Source organism: Macaca mulatta, chromosome 16 (assembly GCF_049350105.2).
Source record: "Macaca mulatta isolate MMU2019108-1 chromosome 16, T2T-MMU8v2.0, whole genome shotgun sequence".
NCBI lineage: Eukaryota > Metazoa > Chordata > Mammalia > Primates > Cercopithecidae > Macaca > Macaca mulatta.
Window position 1 is genome coordinate 76,528,228 of NC_133421.1, and position 17,730 is coordinate 76,545,957.

A 17,730-nucleotide genomic window follows, 5' to 3' on the forward strand; every position below is an offset into this window, starting at 1 on the left:
CACAGATTATCGCTTATCAGCCATATGGAAAATCTGTGGACTGGTGGGCCTATGGCGTCCTGTTGTATGAAATGCTTGCCGGGCAGGTAATGTTTTGCTACATTTTCATGTTTGATTATTGCTGTGTTATGTGAATACTTCAGCTCTGGTTGGGCCTCGAGAGCAGGATCTGACGTTTTAGTGTGGCTGGTGGTGTTGGCGTGACGTCCCTGACCCAGACGAAAGAGGAAGAAACTCCCCCTTCAAAGTGGATCACGTTCAGTATGCACAGAAATTATCACTGGTCATAGAAACTCCATATTGAAAGCTTCAACCTGGAGTGTAGACAGTGTCAGTTTCACATTATGAAATGTGCATGTTGGCCAGGCATGGTGGCTCATGGCTGTAATCCCAGCACTTTTGGAAGCTGAGGTAGGTGGATCGCCTGAGGTCAGGAGTTTGAGACCACCCTGGCCAACATGGCAAAACCGCCATCTCTACTAAAAACACAAAAATTAGCCAAACGTGGTGGTGCACGTCTGCAAACTCTGCTACTTGGGCCGTTGAGGCATGAGAATTGCTTGAGCCTCAGAGGCGGAGGCTGCAGTGAGCCAAGATCGTGCCACTGCATTGCACGGTGTCAAAAAAGAAAACTGCACGTTGATGACAGCAGTGGCCTCTTAAGTTTTCAGTATCTTAAAACTGGGGTTGGGTTATGGTTCCCTGCAAGTTTGTCTGCAAAGATTGCCCCACCTGCTGCCCATGTGTGTAATTAGTAGCAGTGTTTAAGGAAGAAGACAGTTACCTTGAAGAAGCATTTTAATAGATTCTCCCCATCTCCTCCTATCTCACCTTTGGCAATTCATTGTAATTTTCACAGAAGTCCAGTGAGGCTGAACTTCCAGTTAAGGAAGGTAAATTAGCTTTCCGTTATGATGTGACGTGTACCAGATAACCATGTGCCTTATTGCCTTACATGGCACTTTCTAATATAATGGCTTAATATCTGTGTCATCAGGGTGAGTCGTACTAGCTGCCACCTCTAGGCCTTGCCCCTAAGACATCCTATGTGACTGTCCTCATGCTCTCAGCTGAAATTAGGAGGAATTAATGGAGAAATCTGAGACCCTAATAGATGGTGGGGCTGACAGATGCAAGAAACTTGGGTCCTTGAATGACTCTGTGGATCAGTGCCCCACCCCCACATAGGACACATCCTTGGCAAAGTCCTATGTGGGGGTGGGGCACTGACCCACAGGGTCATTCAAAGACTCAAGTTTCTCGCATCTGTCAGCGCCACCATCTTTTAGGGTCTCAGATCTCTCCACTAATTCCTCCTCCTTTCAGCTGAGAGCATGATCAGTCACATAGGATGTCTTAGGGGCCGGCCTAGAAATGGCACGTATCACTTCTGCCTAGGCTCCACTGGCCACTTGGCCCCACTGGGACACAAAGAGGCAGTAAGTATAGCATATCTGAGAGCTCAGCAGGAGAAGCAGGCTTGGTAATCACCCAGCAGATCTCTGCCTTATACTACATATGATTCGGCCGTGGGCAGCTTCTTATAATTCCCAGCACTCAATGTGCTAGTGCCAAGATCTGTGACTCTCCATAGCCAGAAGCCTTAGTCAGAGACAATGGAAAGAGATGGCCATGCCGTGCAGCAGAGCCACCCCCAAAGACATCTTTGTTTCTGGGGGAAAAAGTCTTCCCTTCCCACATGTTACGTCCATTGACTCATTTTTTCATTCACTCACCACGTATTTATTCATTGAACGCTTATGATGTGCACAGCCATAAGGGTGAACAAAACAGATGAGAATCCTTACCTTCATGAAGCTTACAGCTTAGAGGAGGAGAGACAGCAGACAGGTTAGATAACGAAAATGTGTAACACAGCAGAGATAAGCTAGGAATAAAAGTAATAAAGCAGGAAAGAAGATCGTGTTGGGGGAGGTTGAAATTTTAGCTAGAATGACCAGGGAGGATAAGGTTAAGACCTAAAGGAAGTATGGGGATGCCTGTGTGCATATCTGTTGAAAAAACATTCCAGGCAGGGGGAGCTGCCAGCGTGAAGGCCCTAAGGCTGGGGATTGTGCAGCCGTGTTTAAGAAATGGAAGCTAGAACAGAGTTGAGCTAGAGAGAGAAGAAAGTAGGAGGCCTGAGGCCAGAGAGGAAGAGGCTCTGGGTCCTATTGGTAGCAGTGGTGCATCCCTATGAGGCTGCAGCAACCTCAGTTACTTGCCTCCTCAGGAGAAAGAATTTGACTGCAGGGCATCAGGTAGAGTGAGAGCCTAAGACAAGTTTTTTTGTTTTTTTTTTTTTGAGACGGAGTTTTGCTCTGTCGCCCAGGCTGGAGTGCAGTGGTGCGATCTCAGCTCACTGCAACCTCCGCCTCCCGGGTTCAAGCAACTTTCTGCCTCAGCCTCCATAGTAGCTGGGATTACAGACACCCGCCACCACGCCCGACTAATTTTTGTATTTTTAGTCAGGCTGGTCCTGAACTCCTGACCTCGTGACCCACCCACCTCAGCCTCCCAAGTACTGGGATTACAGGCGTTGAGCCACCACACCCGGCCGAAGACAAGTTTTAGAGAGGAATGAAAGCGTATGAAAAAGCATTCGAGCAGGAACAAAAGAGAATAAAGTGCATTTGGAAGAGGGCCAGGCCGGCGACTCGAGAGATCCAGTGCACTCTTGGACTTCTGAGCTGGGGGTTTACACATTGGCATTCTTCCAGGGGTTTACATCTCTTCTCCCCTGATTCTTCCCTTGGGATGGGCTGTCCGCGCGCAGTGGCCTGCTAATGCCTGGGAGGGGCGGCATGTGCAGTGTGTTTACTGGAGTTACAGGCGTGCTCAGCTGGGGCATTCTTCCCTTACCAGTCAGACGTCCCTAGGAGGTGGTGTACTGCTGAAACTCCGCCATGTTGCCTCTTCATGCGCATGCGTGAGCCCACTCGCCCAACTCCTGAGATCTTACCGGGAAGCTGCTGCTCGCCAGTTTCGGGTGTTTGTCTTTATTGGGAGACTGCCTTTCCTTGGTGCTGGCTGCGACCAGTTATTACTTTAGAGAGACAGTTAACCACCTGACCATCACGTGATGGTCGCCTGAGTTTCCTGGTGGGTAGGAGGAGCCCTTTCCTGCCCCGCTCGTGTCCGAACAGCCACCTGTTGTAAGGCTGCAAACGTGAAGGTCATCTCCAGACCAGGGGCTTTGTCTCTAGGATGGGAGGCTGTGGATGATCTCTCCTTTTAGTGTCTTTCATTATATTTCCTAAATACTGAAATAGTCTTGTAGACATTGAAAGACATAAAGCTTTAGCTTGCATTTGATCATTATTTCTCAATGGTGTTAAGACTTGACTGACATCAAAAGAGTGGTTTATTATTTATTTAGTGCCCCCCTCCCCCCCGCCCCACCAAAGCGTTCCTCTTAGGCCATATACGTCTGTGTGTAAACACAGAAAGGCAGTTCATACACAATCACTGTCAGTGAGTCAACAGCTGGGGAAACAGGAGTTGTCTGCTCCTCAAGTTAATTTCCCCTTCCTTAAAATTTTGACAGTAAAATTCGGCTCTGAATTACAGGCCTCCTAGGAGCCCTGCTGTTGATGAAGGCGCAAAAAGCCAAGTCCCCCTCTTGATCCCACTTTAATGTTCAGCTCTTGAGTCCAGAAAACAAACCCTGCTTTCATTAACAGTCACATTTGCATACACTAACAAGCAAAAGAGGCTGGGCGGAAACGAAGCCAGGATCTGTTTCCGAGGGCGCTTTACAAGAGGTCACGTGAGTAGACTCTTGGCCAGCAGGAGACAAGAATTTCAGAACCCGGCCTGCGGGAAAGTCCTCCTCCCTCCCGCTGCCTGGCTTCTCTCCTCTCCAAGCCTTCCTGGGACTTCATTCCCTAGGGGAGAGCTCAGGGAATGCTTTTTTCTGGCAGGGAAGTCCCATTTGTGGTGCGTTTTGAAGCCCTATGACACGGGCCTCAGACCTCGTTTGCAAATTGGCCTTGAGGTGGTTTCCAGGCCTTATTTAAAGGTTTCCCTATTAAGCTTACGCCCCCTGGAGAGCACTAGGCTCCTGCTCTCAACAGCTCTGCAAACTTTCTGGCCTATTTCCAATATTTCCCATGCTGCTTCTCAGAGCCACTTAGCCTGCCTTATATGCATACCTTCCGGTCTCCATAATCTCTGTTGAAAACGGTGATATTCTTTAAAGATGACATCTTAGACCAGGCGAGGTGGCTCATGTTTATAATCCCTTTGGGGCACTTGGGAGGCCAAGGTGGGTGGATCATCACTTGAATCCAGGAGTTGGAGATCAGCCTGGGCAACATGACAAATCCCTTCTACAAAATATACGAAAATTAGCTGGGTGTGGTGGCAAGCGCCTGTAGTCCCAGCTACTCAGGAGGCTGAGGTGGAAGGATTGATTGAGCCCTGGGGTCAAGGCTGGCAGTGAGCCTTGATCACACCACTGCACTCCAGCCTGGGTGAGAGAGCGAGACCCTGTCTCCAAAAACAAACAAACAAAAAAAAAAGACTCCTTAAAGGCATCCCACACTCTGGTGCAATGGCAGGCACAGATAACAACAGTCTTTGTTCCTCTAAATCTCCACCTCACCTGCCACAAACACAGTGGTTTCATTCAAAGCCCCTTCATCTTTCTCTCTGACTCAATGCAAATTTAAACGTATTCCTAGGCTGCGACTCAGCTCAGAAAGGATAATGAAGGCTCTACCCAGTATTATCCACAGCCCCTCCAAGCTTCAGCAATCCTGGAGACCCAGCAAAGGGTATAGACGTTGTTACTGAAAAGTAAGATTAATGATAAAGTTGTTGACAGGGTTTTGGTCTAAGTTTGTCCTCTTTAATCGCAGAGGACTGAAGATGAGCAGGAAAAAAATAGTTTATTGCCATTTTCTTCTCATTTGCTTTATTTATTGTCAGCAGCCAAGGGGGCAGTTAAGAATAAACAGCCTGAGTCTTTATTCAGTTCCTGGACTGCTTGACAAATACGAACACTTTTGGGGCATAAATAGTGTTTACCCAGCACTCTAATGAGCATCTTGCGCCTGGAAGTGTTCTCGGTAATCGTCATAAAGGGACCAGCCCTCTCCTTATGCCCTTTTCTCCCTGGGTTATTTATGCTTTGACTTCACTCCTACTGAATCAGTAATCGCCACTTCATCTCAGAGCTTCGGCCTGAATTGTCCAGGGGAGCATGCCCGGCCCCCAGCCCAGGTTTCTGTGATTTGCAAATAAGCGTGGCCTCCATGACCACTTCCTAGCTAAGCTGCACCAGTGCAGTGAGGTGGCTCACACCTGTGATTAGAAATAGTTTTTTGCAAAATCTGAACCATCATCCCTCATGTGTCGGTTTAAAACTCACAATCACATATTGTTAAAGTGGGAAGGAGCTGGGCGAGAGGGGATAGAACCCATTCAGAAAATATTTACACCAACCCAAGACTTTTCAGCAGGTAGCTTAGCTTGGAACATTGAGTCCAGATTTGTAGAAATTAAAAACCATGGGAAGGGGGTAAAGAGGCAAGAGAAGGCATCCAAAATGGTCATGTACTGAAGCACCTCAGTGACACATTACACCCATGGTCCCCAGGCTAAGTGGCTGGCAGTACTGGAAAGGAAAAGGAATAGAATTAATAACTTTTCACCATTCCCTTGCCTTCAACACCAGGGCCTGAGAGCAAGTAATTACCTGTCACATGCTCCAGGGAGACTTAAACCTAGAGAGACTTAACAAAGGCCGTAAATGTGTTCACATTTTTTTAGGCTACAGGATGCCACACCTGGGAAGTTATTATGGGGATGTGATTCAGAGAAGAAAACAGGGAGATGCACAGGTGTCTCTAGTAGCATTAGTGATGAGGGTACATGCTGGAAGCAATTGTAAATGTGCTGTGGACCAGTGGATCTGTCCTGATGACGCATCACCTCGGTGGCATTCAGCTCATGGGAACACTGGTGGCAACAAAGAAAATGTATTTGCAACAGTCAGTGAAAAAAAAACTCCAAATTTTGCATCATAATTTGAAAATAATATAAGATGCTGGGCACAGTGGTTCACACCTGTAATCCGAGCACTTTGGGAGTCCAAGGTGGGTGGATCACGAGGTCAGGAGTTTGTAGACCAGCCTGGCCAAGATGGTGAAACCCTGTCTCTACTAAAAATACAAAAATTAGTTGGGCGTGCTAGTGCACGCCTGTAATCCCAACTACTCAGGAGGCTGAGGCGGGAGAATCTCTTGAACTTGGGAGGCATAAGGTTGCAGTGAGCCAAGATTGCACCACTGCACTCTAGCCTGGGTGACAGAGCAAGACTCTATCTCAAAAAAAAAAAAAAAAAAGAAAGAAAAAAGAAAATAATATAAGGAAGCATAAGAACCTATATAAAAATGAGAGCAATTTTTGTGACCAGGTAAAGGGAATGGGGATGCTTTTTTCGTAGACTTCCCTTCCCCACCATATTACATAATTTTCATTTAAAATAGGGCTTCAAGCTAGGCGTGGTGGTGCACACCTGTAATCCCAGCACTTTGGGAGGCCAAGGCAGGCAGATCACTTGAGGTCAGGAGTTCAAGACCAGCCTAGCCAAGATGGTGAAACCCCGTCTCTACTAAAAATACAAAAAATTCGCTGGGTGTGGTGACGTGCACCTGTAATCCCAGCCACTCGGGAGGCTGAGGCAGGAGAATCACTTGAACCTGGGAGGCGGAGGTTTCAGTGAGCTGAGATCGCACCACTGCACTCCAGCCTGGGCAACAGAGTGAGACTCCATCTAAAAAAAAAAACAAAAATATAAAACGGGCTCCAGGGAGCTTTTCTGAATGTGCTGGTCATTTTACCAGGTACTCGTAGTCTTCCTCCCTCCTGTCACGGTAGGATTGTACTTCCTTTCTCGTGTATTTGTGGGGTGTCAGGGAGCAGCATATGACCAGCACTGGCCAATGAGATCAGAGGGGAGGTACTCCAGGGTGGGGCTGGAAGCGCAGGTACAAGACACTGAAGAGCTGCTGCACCAACCTTTGCTGCCGCAAGACCATGATGGTGGCTGCTCCATCCCAGTGGGTCCCCGAGTGCAACCAGCAGGGGCCTCTCTGACCCCCAGTGTACAGGTAACATAAGCAGGAAGTGAAACGTGTTGTCTTATGCTTTGGAGATGGTCTCAGTTGTTTGTTTCCACAGCAGGACCCAGCCTATCCTTACTGATCCCCGAAGGCACGGTTAAGATACCAATAGTCTACATCTTGAAGTAAGCCGGTCACAGGGACATGTATCACCCCACTTATATGAGATGCCTAGAGTAGTCAAATCATAGCGACAGAAAGCCGAATGGTGGCTGCCAGGGGCTGAGGGGACGGGAGAATGGGGAGTCTGTTTTGTGCGTGGAGTTTCAGTTGGGAAGATGAAAAAGTTCTGGAGATGGCCAGTGATGATGGTTATGGAACAACATGAACGTACTTAATACCTCAGTGCAGTGCACTTAAAAGTGGTTAAGATGGTAAATTTTGTGTTATATAATACGTATACACATACACACACACACACACACACACACACACACACACACACACACATATATATGGTTTTGTTTTTTTGGTTGGTTGTTTTTGTGAGACAGTCTCACTCTGTCGCCCAGGCTGGAGTGCAGTGGTGCAATCTCGGCTCACTGCAACCTCCGCCTCCTGGGTTCAAGCAATTCTCCTGCCTCAGTCTCCCAAGTAACAGGGACTACAGGCGCCCTCTACCATGCCCAGCTAATTTTTGTATTTTTAGTAGAGACGGGGTTTCACCATGTTGGCCAGGCTGGTCTCAAACTCTTGACCTTGTGATCTGCCCGCCTCGACCTCCCAAAGTGCTGGGATTATAGGCGTGAGCCACCACACCCAGCCTGTGTTATATATGTTTTATCACAATTAAAAAAAAAAAATAGTCTCTATCTTTGCAACAGAGGAAACAGATTAGGAAAAAGGATGCCTTTGATTTGATGGTATTCCAAAACTGGGAGAAGGCACTTAAGTACTCCTCTCCCCTACACCCAAGAGCAGCCCTCTTTTACCTTCTTCAGGTTCATGCCATCTTCAGCCAGCAGGAATTTGGGGAAGCACAGAAGCTGCATTGGCCAGCAGCTGGGAAGGAGGGAGCCAGCCTGATTCCCATCAATTCATTAGAGCTGGGAAACCATGCCAGGTCTCTAGCCCAGAGGCTGGTCGCTCTCTATGAGATGACTTGAAACATCTCAGGCCCCCGGGGCTGCCCCACCTCTTCATTTTCAGAACTCATCACTGCACATTGTGTAGGCTGTGAATCAGCCTTCTAAAATTTACCGCAACACCCTTGCCCTCATCAGAGTTCTCTTTACATGCTGGGTGGGCCTGTAGCCGAGTACCCGCCCCCCCACCTGACTTCACCCCTACCAGGAGCAGTGCTAGATGTCACCCTTCACAGCAGGGCAGGCAGAATTGCTCATAATGGCTAAGAGCCCCGGGCTCCAAATTCAGGATGTCTGGGTTAGCACCTGTGTCCTGAGACTGATTTGCGGATTGAGTGAGCAGTGCCACCCAAGCTCTCTGCACAGCACCTGACGTGCAGAGAGGGGCTGAGAAGTGAACGCCACTGTGGTCACTGTCGCTGCTCCTCCCCTCGTGCCCACAATGCTCCTGCCTTATTAGACAACATGGACTCACAGCAGTGAAAAACGTGAGGGACAGAGATATGTCCCCTCCCTGGGATGTGGTGACGGAGAATCCCTAATCCTTGGGGCCACATCAAGGTTGGAATGCACAGGCTCTGTCACAGGAGCATTTGGTCTTATGGCTTTGTTATAGCTTAAGCATCTTATTCTACCACACAAGCCTAAGAGGCCTCTGAGGATCCTTCCAGCCCTGGACTAAGAATTCACATTGAGTTAAATAGCGTTGTTCACTGCAGGACTTCTCAGGGCCTTTACAATTTAAATGTTAAAGCGAATTGCCAGAGAGGGGTATAGGATGCAAACTTGGACCTAGGAAGATGCTGTAGGATTAGTGTTCTGAGGAATATTCTTTGGGGAGTGTCCGTATCCAGCCTTCAGTGGGACCCAAAGAAGACTTGACAGTAAAAGTCCTCCTTTGGTCTACAGAATCGAATCCCTGATACAGCCATTCGCCTTCAGAAATGAGCGTATGTGGGGACAGCTCACCTGGCAAAGCTGGTTCCCTTGCCAGGAGACAACTAAGTAGATGTGATAGGCCAGTGCCCTGCACAGAATGTTCCCCAAACAATTTCTGGCCTTCCACATTTGGAGGTGGGGTGGCTGCAGCTGCATTGATCTAATCGTCTTCAAATGAGAAGAAGCTTCTCATTGCTCTACTCAAGCCAGATTCCTGGGGAAGCTCCACCTGTGTTTCTTAGAGAACGTTTCTCTTAGGCCTTTGGTTTGCATTGTCTGTGACTTGGCCCCTGCAGCATTCCTGCAGCTAAGATTCAAGCACCTCCAGAGAGGCTGGTTGAATTTTGCTGGCACCTTTGTCGCTGCCCAACAAGGTGCACCCCATTTAGCCCACTTCGGGGGCATGCAGCCTACACGGTCGCACAGGGCTTTGCATTTGGTTTGGTGCTATGCTGTCGCCATCTGGAAATTCTTCGTAGTTTTGAAATGAGGGACTCCCGTTTTCATTTTGCACTAAGACTTGGAAAGTATGTGTCTGACCCTGACCAGAGGCCCTCTTGGGCCACATGGTGAGGTGCCAATCGGTGACCTGGAAGCAGAGCCTCTGCGCCCTTCCCCGCCAGGTCACGTTTGCATTGCAGAGAGTGTCACACAGCCAGTTCAGGAACCTTGCACCCCTGCAGGGTGCAGGCCACGCCCTGAGCAGAAACCATGCCATGTTTTTGTTTTGGAGACAGTCTTGCTCTGTCTCTCGGGCTAGAGTACAGCAGCGCAGTCTCAGCTCACTGCAACTTCTGCCTCCTGGGTTCAAGTGATTCTCATGCCTCAGCCTCCCGAGGAGCTGGGACTACAGGCGTGTGCCACCACAGTCGGCTAATTTTTTGTGTTTTTAGTAGAGATGAAGTCTCGCCATGTTGGCCAGGCTGGTCTTGAACTCCTGACCTCAGGTAATCCACCCACCTTGGCCTCCCAAAGTGCTGGGATTAGAGGCGTGAGCCACCACGCCCAGCCACTACATTTGTTTTAGTTACAAAAACCTCCTTCGCCAAAACTCAGCCAGGTTTATGGATCAGTGATGAGGGAAAATGTCATGGGTGGCCTATAATAGGTGTCCAGAAGAAGCAGGCTGCGTGCTGTTGGGTGGGGAAGATACGGTGGGGCGGACACAGGGCCAACCTGCACTGTAGCTCCATCACAGCTCTCCCCCACCACTGCCTGCCTGCCCTGCCCTCTACAGATGGAAGCTACCTGTCCCCCTGCTGGCACAGGTGGCTGTCCCTCCTGGCACAGGTGGCTGTCCCTGCTGGCACAGGTGGCTGTCCCTCCTGGCACAGGTGGCTGTCCCTGCTGACACAGGTGGCTGTCCCCCTGCTGACACAGGTGGCTGTCCCTCCTGACACAGGTGGCTGTCCCTGCTGGCACAGGTGGCTGTCGGCAGCCTGCACCCCCTGGTGGGTGCCCCTCCAAGCTGCCCTGGGGGCCTCCCAGTCTCCATGTTATTCCTACTGGTGGAAGTCGCTGTGTCCAGCTGCCCCTGCCCTGCTCTGAGTCCCTCACAGGCAGGCTCATTTTAGCTCTCTTCACTCACCTGTAGCTTCAGCCAAATTAAACCTTCTTTACACCAGGCACTTACAACAGAAAAAGAGGCCTGTTGTATTTCCAGACCAAAAAAATGTTGAGTGGTACCAGACACCCAGGCCTCTCTCTGTCCTCCCACTGGGGCTCTTTATAGACTTGGCATCTTTTCCTCAGGGCACGTGGCTCCCGTTCAGGACTGGGCAGGAGACTGAGGTCAGGTCTCGGGTGCTGGATGAACAGGTTGAGGTGATTTGTGGGTGCTGGTTGAGGGGAGGGATCTGCTTGGCTCAACGGCTGCCTCTGACTTGGGAGAAAATGTTTGATAAGAAGGGCATCCTTCTGACTACTGCACAGTTACCTGTGATCCAGGACTCAGTTTAAGCCAAACACTGTGTGACCTGCCCATGTCAGCCAGTGACTGACTCCTTTTTCCCACGAGAAGGGAACACCTCCAGATTAAACAAAAGGATTCTGTACAAGCGCTGGGCCCTGCTCTGCCTTTCTTATGCTAAGCTCAAGGTTACAAAGCCAAAGGGAAGCATTACGGAATTTCCCATGAACGCTTTCCTCCTGTGCCATCCCGCCAGAGTGACAGGGAAGTAATGGATCCCTCAGGACTACAGACATGCTGGAGGAAAAAGTTCAAAGGGCATCGTGAGCTCAGCCTTTCTTCCTAGAAGATTCCAAGGCCCTTCCCAAGAAAGTTGCTCTGCCTTAATAAAAATAGCACCACTAAGTTGCCTTCATTGGGCACTTACCGGGTACAACACAAAATACAAGGCACTTTACTCCCAGAAAGTCCATCTTACCAGTTGGAGAACTGTGTTTTAAAGAACGAAGTCATTTGCCTGTGGACACCCAGCTAGGAAGTTAGTAGAGCTAGAATTCTGGTCCAGATCCACCTGACTCTAAAGCCATGAGCTCCCACGGGGCCAGCGTGCCTTCCTGTCTCAGCTTGGTAACTGTGAACCCAGTCAAAGTGGACGAGGGAGGAGTCGTCCAATGGAAGCTGAGGTCCCATCACTGCCGCTGTGCAGGTGGAAAGCCCCCCCAGCAAAGCAGCTCCTTGTTGGGTCAGAGGCCTGGTGTGAATTACTGGGGACGTCCTCTTAGGCCACGTTCTCAAGTCCCCTTCACCCCCAATGAAAGTGTTGGCATTTTCTACCGGCCACCCCTACCTTCTGACTACAAAGCCGTCTGTAACCTAACTTGATCATAATTAGATTTTTAGCACATGCTTACAAGATTAATGGATTAATCATAGTTTATTTGCAAATCATTAAAAACATTACTCAAAAACACTTTCCCTGAAGACTGTTTGGGTTGCCCAGGGCAAGATAATTAATGAGACAGAGGGGAAAAAATGAAAAACACACAACCGTCAACCTCATTAAAGATAATCAAATAAACCCTCAAGTTCACTGAGCTAACTGTGCAGCCTGCGGGGGGCTGAGAAACCTGGTCTGTTCCTTGGTGCTGAATTGGCTCTTCAGGTACCATGTGAAAGAATTACTCGGCCTAAATACCTTCCCATCTTTCTTTTTTTCCACAACAGCCTCCATTTGATGGTGAAGATGAAGACGAGCTGTTTCAGTCTATCATGGAGCACAACGTTTCCTATCCAAAATCCTTGTCCAAGGAGGCTGTTTCCATCTGCAAAGGAGTAAGTCGATTTGGATACCTTTTGTGATCATAGACCAAGAGCTTTGGTAGGAGAAATACTTTCCCCACACTTCTAAGAGAGATGGCAGAAATACCACAAACCCACACCACTGCATTTTGGCCGTCGACGGTTGGGGCTTGGTGTCACACAGGGCACAGTGGGGAAAGTGAAGGCCGGGAGAATGGATTGGAATCCCAATACTTCCTGGGACTCTGGCCCAGTCACCTAATGACTGTACTGCACTTTTCATTCTAATCCATTTCATAAAATTGTGGTGGGGACTACCAGATGTCATCAGAGGCCCATAGAAAGTGTGTGCTCTCGTCGCCTGTCTCACCTGGTGCGACTTAGTTAGTTCTTTGTTTGCTGCACTTTTCTTGAGCTATAGCATACATACAGCAATGGCACGAATCATCAATATGCTGATAAATGAATCTTCACAAAATGAATCCACCCGTATAATTGCACCCAGCTCAGGAAACCGTGTTTCCACCACCCTGGAAGCCCCCTCCTGTCCCATCTACAGTCACTACCCCGCCCCAAGATAACCTGCCCCCGAAGTTTGGACAGCATGGATTAGTCTTGGCCTGTTTTGAACTCTGCACAAACTGAACCTTGTAGTGTTGCTCCTGGCCTGGCTGCTTTCACTCAATATCGTGATTGAGGATTTTGTCTGCATCGTTGTGTGGGGTTGTAGTTCCTCCTGTCATATTGCTGTGCAGTGTTCCGCCGTGTGAACACACCATCGTTTCCTTATCCATTCTACTTCTGGTGGATATTTGGATGATTCTTGCTTTGGTTTGAGGCTGTTACAAGCAGAACTGCTGTGAACCTTCTGGGGCGTGTGTTTTGGTGAAGATATACACACACTTTGGTTGAGGAAATGCTCTAGGAATAGAGTCGCTGATCATGACTTGTCTGTCTAGTTTTGAATGGTCAAGAGTTAGATCACAAAGCTATTTTCAGGCTTAGTAAGATGGAGTACAATATACCCTTAACAGTATCTGGTGAGTGTGATCATTTGTGAGGCATTTGTCACGTGTCATCCAAGAGCAAGGCACTTGGGAGAGATACTGAGGTCGGGAGGAACTGGCGTCTGCCTTCAAAGAGCTCATAGCTGTTGTTTGTCTCTGTGTCCTGCAATAGGCAGGTTGGAATTAACTAGTCACCTTGCTTGTTATAGCATTTATTTTTCTAATTTATGAGTCTTTGATTGATAACGTTTTAGCCCAGACAATACATAGACATATGATGCTTATTATGGCATCCTCTGTGATGCTAGACTGTGATGCTTTCAGCACACACAATTTTTAGTGATTGCATGTTTTTTTTTTATTACCAGATACATGTATAGCATGGTGTCTCCAAAATAGATAACGTGTGAGATGTCTGTTTAAATTCTTCTTATTCCATTTGGCCATGGGTTCAGATTGCTTCCCTGTTCCCTTATCTTGAAAACCACCATAGGCAGGGCTGCACTTGCCAATGTTATTTTTGTGAGTTGGCTTCACTCCGTACAAGCCACTGAGTGTCTTGGTCAGCTCTCTGAGATGCTGTCCAGGCGCCCATAAAGTCAGGGCTGTAGGCAGAGCTAGGCAAATGGAAAGCGCTGTCTCTGGGAAGCATTTGACATCCATTGTTCTCTTTTTCTCCTTTTCTTTTCTAGCTAATGACCAAACACCCAGCCAAGCGGCTGGGCTGCGGGCCTGAGGGGGAGAGGGACGTGAGAGAACATGCTTTCTTCCGGAGGATCGACTGGGAAAAACTGGAGAACAGGGAGATCCAGCCACCGTTCAAGCCCAAAGTGGTGAGTCCAGAAAAGCAGCCTGTTTTCTGAGCCCCATATCCCCAGATTCTGGGAGTATCCCACTCACCTCTTTTCTTGGAGAGAGGAGGCCGGTAGCCCCTGGCTTGTACAGGGTGAGGAAACCAGCCAGGTTTCAGCCTTTCCTCAGTCCTGTGGCCTCAGCAGCCAGGATTCCTGCTGCCTTCAGAGAGTGAGGACCGATAAGGCAGGGAGGGGAAGCCTGTGCACACTTCGCCCTCCAGCTGGGCAGCTGCAGAGCACCCCCGCACAATTAGGGAGTGAGGGCAGCTCTGCTTTGGGTCTGGACTTTGTGGACTTGCACCCAGCAGCGCTATATTCATAGCCTTCCGTCCTCAGCTGGACTCAGGCTTTGTGTCTGTCTCCAGCTTTCCTGGATTTGCCTGGCACCCATGGGAGCCCTGAAGCACAACCCCATCCTAGCCAGCTCGTAGGCAGGGCCTGGGCCCCGCCCCCTCTTCCGCCACTGTCACCGCTGCAGGGAGTGAGTGTCAGGCACCAATTCTGATGTTGTCAGCTTTTTTCACACTCCCCCTGTTCGATTCCCATTTTTTTTTCATTTATTTAAACACTATGTGCCAGGTCCTGTTCTTCGTGCCTTACAAATATTAATTCACTTAATCATCCCAACAGCCCTGTGAGATGGGTACTGTGGTCCCCAGTTTGCAGTGGAGGGCACAGAGAAGCTGAGTAACTTGCCAGAAAGCACACAGCGGATAGGTGGTGGAACCTGGAGGAGTCTGTGTCCTCACCCACTGCACCATTGCTCCGTCTCAGCGACTGCCCTGGCGCTGATGCTGCGGCCCTAGTTGTTGATTGCGACCAGCCAGTGCCTTTCATGCTTATATCTCTCGAAGTAAACTGAGAGCCTTTAAGATGTCAGCCTCCTCACACACCACCTGCCACTTTGCCGAGCCTCCAGGGAAGTCCTGTTTCTAAGGGCTGGGCGGACTGTGCCTTCCAGCTCTGCCACTATCCTGGCCAGCATCAGGTGGCTCACATTGTGCCTCTGCACGGAGACTGCAGAGAGCTGCTTTATGCCACAGTCAGTTTCAGAAGCATTGCCATGTTGGTTTCGTTCAAATCTATCTCCTCTGACAGGTGCCCCATGAGCAGGCCAGGGGACCCGCCTCGGGTGGCAGAGTTGCCAACTGGGTGGCACACAGCCTTATTCTTAGAGCAGCAACTTCCTCACCATGTGTGCCTCTGTGTCCTCTACCCCAAGAATAAAACTGCTGTTGGTGAGCCCACTGGATTTTATTTTTCTAAGGTATTTTTAGCACACACTGAAGAAAAACTAAAATTAATCAGGTCAGTTGACTTCCTCCTGAATCATCATTTCAAATAAGGCCCTTCTGTATCTGCTACCCCCACCTTTTCTTTAGCCAGCCCTGCACACTGATTTCAGGGGGCTCTCATGGGCTCCTGCCCCTCAACTTACAAAACCTGGTCTGAAGGTTTTGGGGGGATAGGGAGAGTGATTAATGATGCTGCAGGTGGCCTCAGTAGAAAATTCTGTTAGGGATTTTTTTTTTGCTCTTTTACCTTTAATATTTATTTGTCGTCTTAAATTAAAACATGAAGGTTATGCAATAGCATCTTGAACACAGCTTAGTTTCTTTATAGGAACAACGTAGAGATGCATACTGACCCTGCCTTGAGGGTTGAGCAAAATCCAATTATTTGTCAGTCACTTTCCAGAAAAAGATGAGTTGCAGCAAAACCAACCATAAAACATGTCTTTTTCTGTTTATTCCCACCTTATGGCAGAAGAGAGTGTTTATCTGCATAGTCTCCCACGTTTTGTGGATACTCGGCCCTAAGCTCAGACGTAGGGAAGACGAGGGCGACTTGGCTCCAGCAGGCAAGAATGTGAATTGTTCCCTGTGGTCGTGGAAATCACTGGGAGCAAAGCTGTACCCACGGCAGGCAGCTGAGTTAGAAGCAGTGTTTATTTATATTTTATTCCTGGAGCGCTACTGTTTGCTGGGTTTTTTGTTTTTGTTTTTTAACTGAATGCTGGTTAAAATTAAGAAGGAAGGATAAATTGCCCCTGGCTATGAAGAAATAGCCCCTGAACTCAAATGGAGGCAGAAATTGTGGACCCAGGCCCCAAAACTGGAGATATCATGTGAAAGGCCCTACCTGGTGAGAGCTCTGGCCTGAAAGAAGGAAGAGATTTCTCAGGCAGAAGCCCGTGATCTGCTGGAAAACCTGTGCACAAAAGAGGAAGAAGGTAGAAAGAATACAGACGGAGAGGAAATGGGCCCACAGAGGGAACAACGACAGTGAAGATAGAAGCAGGTGGCTGCAGGGGGACCCACAGACACTGTCCAAAAGCAGAGCGTGTCAAGGGCAGAGAGATAAATGGGGCAAGCTCTGATTCCTGGAAGGGCAGCGATGTGTCTCTTGAGAGCTGTTTCCTCTAGTCCTTGTACTGTGCCAGCCAAGTGAGGCTCATCGCAGCATGTCATGCAAGGGCTGGCACCACCGCCTTCAGCGGTCTCTGAGGACTGCACTCTGTTCAGTGATGACACGCTGGAGCAGAGACACCATGCCAAGAGCCATTCCAGTGGCTGGAGAGGACATTTAGAACAGCAACAAGCAACCAAAGTCGAAGCTGCACAATACACCATGGTTCATACAAAGCAGCAGGAGAGAACTAGCGGCGTAGAAAAGTTATTCTGGGATGTGGTTTTCCAGCTTCCTTGGTGAAAAATGTACTATGGTTCCCTGACCCAGAGCTAACTGAAAAGTGAAACGTGTTTACAGAACTGAGCATTCTCTGACGGGTCGTTTTGTTATTTCAAAGGGAGACGTAGCAATGCAAGCCTAAAGAGTGCTGCCGGAGAGAGGATCAGGCAAACGTCACGCAGCCAGCAGCTCTCACCGCGAGCCCATTTCTGAGTGGCTGTCGCCTCTCAGCAGTTCTTATGACCCTGGCTGACCAGCCTTTTCTGTCTTGGTGAAGACTGCCTGATGGTTTTTTAGCAAACGCTGGCGAATCAACTTCCCTGAGACTTGCAGGCTTAAGGACAAGTAGCTGTTTTCACGTGCGGTCCTGCTTCTGGCTCCCATGGAATTAAACCTTTGCTTATTACCAAATGCCAGAAGCGGGACTTGAAGTTCTCACGGTTATTTGCAAACTGCTTCTACAGATAAGATTGAGCTTGTAGGATCAGGAGTCTTTCATCTTTGTTTTACTAACTTTTAAATTTTTTGAACCTCCAATGAAAGAGTCTTCCAGAATCACTTGACTTCTCTAAGGAGGGTAGAAGTATTCCATTGCTGGACAGCCTACAGAGCTTATCAGGGAATCATGGTTCCTCTAGTGTGCTGTCTTAATCCTCTTCCTGACTGCCAGAGTGACTTGACTAAAGTTAACCTTTAGACCGCAGTGCCACGCAAAATGCGATCCCACCACAAAAAGCATCTCACAATGCCATGATCCATCAGGAGGTTCGCACAGGACTTTCCATCTCACAGTGACGTTAAGGTCAACATCTGCAG

General features: G+C 48.8%; 1 protein-coding gene across 4 annotated transcripts in view; it reads left to right on the forward strand.

Annotated features, from left to right (window-relative positions):
* The window catches only part of PRKCA (protein kinase C alpha), a 529,459-nt gene that overhangs the window by 485,246 nt on the left and 26,483 nt on the right, over positions 1 to 17,730 (forward strand). For all 4 annotated transcript variants that reach the window (XM_077969623.1, XM_077969624.1, XM_015120147.3 and 1 more), the window contains 3 exon segments: positions 6 to 86; positions 12,288 to 12,395; positions 14,062 to 14,202. In XM_077969623.1, coding sequence (XP_077825749.1) covers positions 6 to 86; positions 12,288 to 12,395; positions 14,062 to 14,202 — 330 coding nt within the window.